Source organism: Cyprinus carpio, chromosome A8 (assembly GCF_018340385.1).
Source record: "Cyprinus carpio isolate SPL01 chromosome A8, ASM1834038v1, whole genome shotgun sequence".
NCBI classification, from domain to species: domain Eukaryota; kingdom Metazoa; phylum Chordata; class Actinopteri; order Cypriniformes; family Cyprinidae; genus Cyprinus; species Cyprinus carpio.
Window position 1 is genome coordinate 18,773,254 of NC_056579.1, and position 3,658 is coordinate 18,776,911.

At 43.0% G+C, this 3,658-nt stretch overlaps 1 protein-coding gene across 1 annotated transcript; it reads left to right on the forward strand.

The window, feature by feature from the left end:
* Positions 1-257: 257 nt before the first annotated feature.
* Positions 258-1,260, forward strand: LOC109110946 (trihelix transcription factor GT-3b-like). The gene is made up of 3 exons (XM_042762623.1): positions 258-512; positions 733-826; positions 1,064-1,260. Exons 1-3 carry the CDS (start codon positions 407-409, stop codon positions 1,164-1,166), a joined length of 303 nt encoding a protein of 100 aa, XP_042618557.1. The 5' UTR covers positions 258-406; the 3' UTR covers positions 1,167-1,260.
* The last annotated feature ends 2,398 nt before the right edge of the window (positions 1,261-3,658 follow it).

Sequence of the window (3,658 nt, forward strand, 5' to 3'; positions counted from 1 at the left end):
AAAAACAATGGTGGCCTCGTATGTCAGTTACAATCATAAACATTGGGACAAGTTCCTATCAGAGTTCAGGTTTGCTCTTAATTCTGCCGTCCATGAGTCCACAGAAAGGACCCCTAGATGTGCTATTACAACCACAAGATGTTTCTCCTGATGTTTGCGAAGTGATATGGAACCAGAGCCGGCCAAGCCACTAAGCAGTCCTTTGATGAACAATTGACAGAATTAAATCAAATGAAAGAGTACGTTGAGAAGAGACTATGGCTGTGTCCAAATTCAGGGTCTACATCCTTCGGAGTATGCATTTGAAGGATGTTACGTCACAGCGCCGCGACGAAGGCTGTCCAAATTCGTAGGATCCTTCAAATGCGGCCCACAAATACATCCTCCTTTTCCCCGAATTGGAAGGATGGGTGTGGTGGATCCTTTCCCGTCCTACCTATCCCATAATTCTTTTCGCCAGATGGCGGACGAAGCGAGCGGTACCGGAGTGGGGGAGGAGTATGCTTTTCGATGTAAGTTTTTTAAAAACTGGCTTTTCAAAAAAAAATATTTTTTCAGTGGTTGTCTAGTTAGGCATTTTGTTTTAGCGTTAAGCATATTTTTACATTTGTACGTTTATATGTAAAAAAAAACATTACTTTCGTAAAATAGCTTCTTCCTTACTACCTGTGTGAATATCCCCTTACACACAGCTAATTTGTTAGTGATTGAAGCTGTTTTTAACGCTTCTAGGGACGAAAGAGCAGACAGAAATGTTTATAAAGCTCCGGGGAGAGAACGATGAGCTCTTCACCGGAGCAAAGAACTCTGCCACTGTGGGATGGAGGTACAGGAATAAATCTATTTAGAAATCCCATTGTAATATCAAGGCAGTTTTTGTTTCTTTTTTTGTTTTGTGCAGTACAGATAACATTCCTGCAGTCATTAAACAGCTGAAACATTTTCTTACTTCTCTTGTTTTGTCCTTTTGTAGTATAATTATGTACAGTATTGTTCCACAATTGTCGTTTTGATATCTGTGATTAACACAATTCCAATATTTTCTCTTTTTCTCCTACATTAGGATAGTTTTGGAGAAGATGGGCCTGTCTGGTAAAGTGACACCAGCCCAAGCAAAGAAAAAGTGGGACAATTTAAAAAAAAATATAAAGTATGTCCATATATAGAAAATAATATTTTTGTTAGTAACAGTTAAAAAAAATCCTAGGTTTAAGCTTACATGTTTTGTGAACAGTTTAGATTTTGACTTGTCTTTAGGAATGCAAGTATCCAGGGTCAGGAGAGGGAGTGAGTGGGAAGCCCACTGCTGCTACTTGGCCCTGGTTTGTCCAAATGGATGAGGTTTTTTAGGACAAAGGCCTTCAATTTGCCCCCCCCCTGTCCTTATTGCCTCCATCCCTGTGGACACTCCAGGGCCAAGTGCAGCAGTGAGTGACCAAGAGGAGAGATAGGAAGAAGAGAGGGAAGGAGATAGGCAGCCAGCAGCGAAGAAGAGGAGAAGGGAAAGTGACCGGGAGCTGTTAGACCTCATCAGGGAGGACATGAGGCATCAGAGAGAGGCTGAAGAGAGGAGAGCACAGGCTGAAGAGAGGAGGGCACAGGAGAGCAGGGAGAGGATGGACTGGCTCTTCTCTATTCTGGAGCGTTGGGTCCCCAAATAATTTTTTTTTTTTCTTGGGGTGGGAGGTATTACATTTTTTCCATTGTTAGCTTCAGTTGTTTGAAAGAAATTGTTTGAAAGAAATACTTCTCATTCATTGTATTTCTTTTTTTATGTTCCATACTTTTCAAAGTAAAAGGAACATTTGTAAAGAAAATAAAGTGTATAATTATTTAATAACATTCAGAAAACAAAATTGAGGTAACAAAATTCAAGAACATACAGAAACTATTTACAGGACAATAGATTTTAACAAATCACTGCAGGATTAATCTGAGTGACCAGGTATTGGACCATTTTTATGTTTAATTACAACGGGAGTCCCTGGCAGTGTTGCTGGAGCCGCTGAAAGGATGAGAGACATGGATGGAGTGCAGCAGGGATCCGTGGCTGGTCCTCTGGTTGGCGAGTGAAACATCACAGGGTGGTCTGCAGAGAGCTTCAGGATGTCTCCTCCCATTGTCCACTACATCGTCCACCAGCAGGGTTTGCAGAGCAACTCAATCAACGGCTGTCACATCTGTAACATGCATTAATAAATATGTAAACAGGAGAAATTGAATCCAATCCTTTCATGACAAAGTACTTTTTAAATAAGATATTAAAGTTATTGTTTACTTGCTTGTTAAAGGTAGTTATGACCTGGTGGTACAACCTCCAGGGCAGACACCTCAGCACAGAGTTGGTCCCGCCACTGAGCACCGCTGACGGCCTCCATGTCAGCCTCCCCCTCATCTTCCTCCACATCGTCCTCAGGCTCATCCTCAGGTGCCAACACGTCTCCGGCACTGAGGCAGATGTTGTGGAGGATGGTGCATGCTGTCACAACCTGCAATAGCATATATAAATTTAGTATATTGTGATATTGAAAAAAAATAATTTAATATAACACTGACTGGTAACTTAGATGAGGAACAAAGGTGTAGTGCACCTCCAGCGCTTGCAGGAAGATGGACCGGAACCTTGTCTTCATCATTCCAAAAGCACGTTCTATGATGGAGCGTGCCCTGGAATGATGGCTGTTAAAGCGCTGGGCTCCCACACCTTGCACCTGCCTCTTGTAAGGAGTGATGAGGGGGAGGGGCCGTTGGAGGCATGGATATCCTCCATCGGCCAAGATGAAATGCCCTGGAGGAGGGTAGGATGACTGAGCGTACAGTGGGCTGTGGCGGAGCACCCTGGAGTCGTGCACCGATCCAGGCCAGCCCACGTATGTATCGATGAAGCGGCCCTGATGGTCACAAACAGCCTGAAGGATTATGGATGGAAACAGTTTACTGTTTCTGTAGCACTGACCATCAGGGCCGCTCGGAGGCTTGATGCGGATGTGACAGCCGTCGATGGCACCTGCAGCTTTGATAAAAGCTCTGTGGCGTGCCAGCCCTGCAAACCCGCGGGACACTTCTTCCAGGTGCTCCGGGGTCTTCGGGAGGAATCCTAATGGCCACCACCTCCTCAGTCACTCGGTGGACAATGTAGTGGACGGTGGACCGGGGCATCCCAAACACTCTTGAGACCACCCTGTAGGATGCTCCACAGGCCAACCAGAAGAGAAACACCAGGGTCTCTATTGTAGCACCCCACCCATCTCTTCTCTCCTGGTTCAGGAGGTTCTGCAACACTGCCAGAGACTCCCTGCTCAGCCGAAAGTCTGGTCGGGGATCTTCCTGGCTGAAGAAACGGTCCAAAACTGGGACACTCAGGTTAATCCTGCAGTAACGGGGTCTGGTCTGGTTAAGGAAAAGTAGAGAACAAATACATAATATAATTAGTACATTAGAATAAGTGTTTAACAGATAAAAGCATTATTCTACCTTAAGACAAATTTAAATATCAAAACTCCAATTATTTTTAATACAATGCACATTATACATATTACATGAATAATTATATACATATTATTGATATATATATATATATATATATATATATATATATATATGTGTGTGTGTGTATATATATATATATATATATATATATATCTATATCATTATTTAG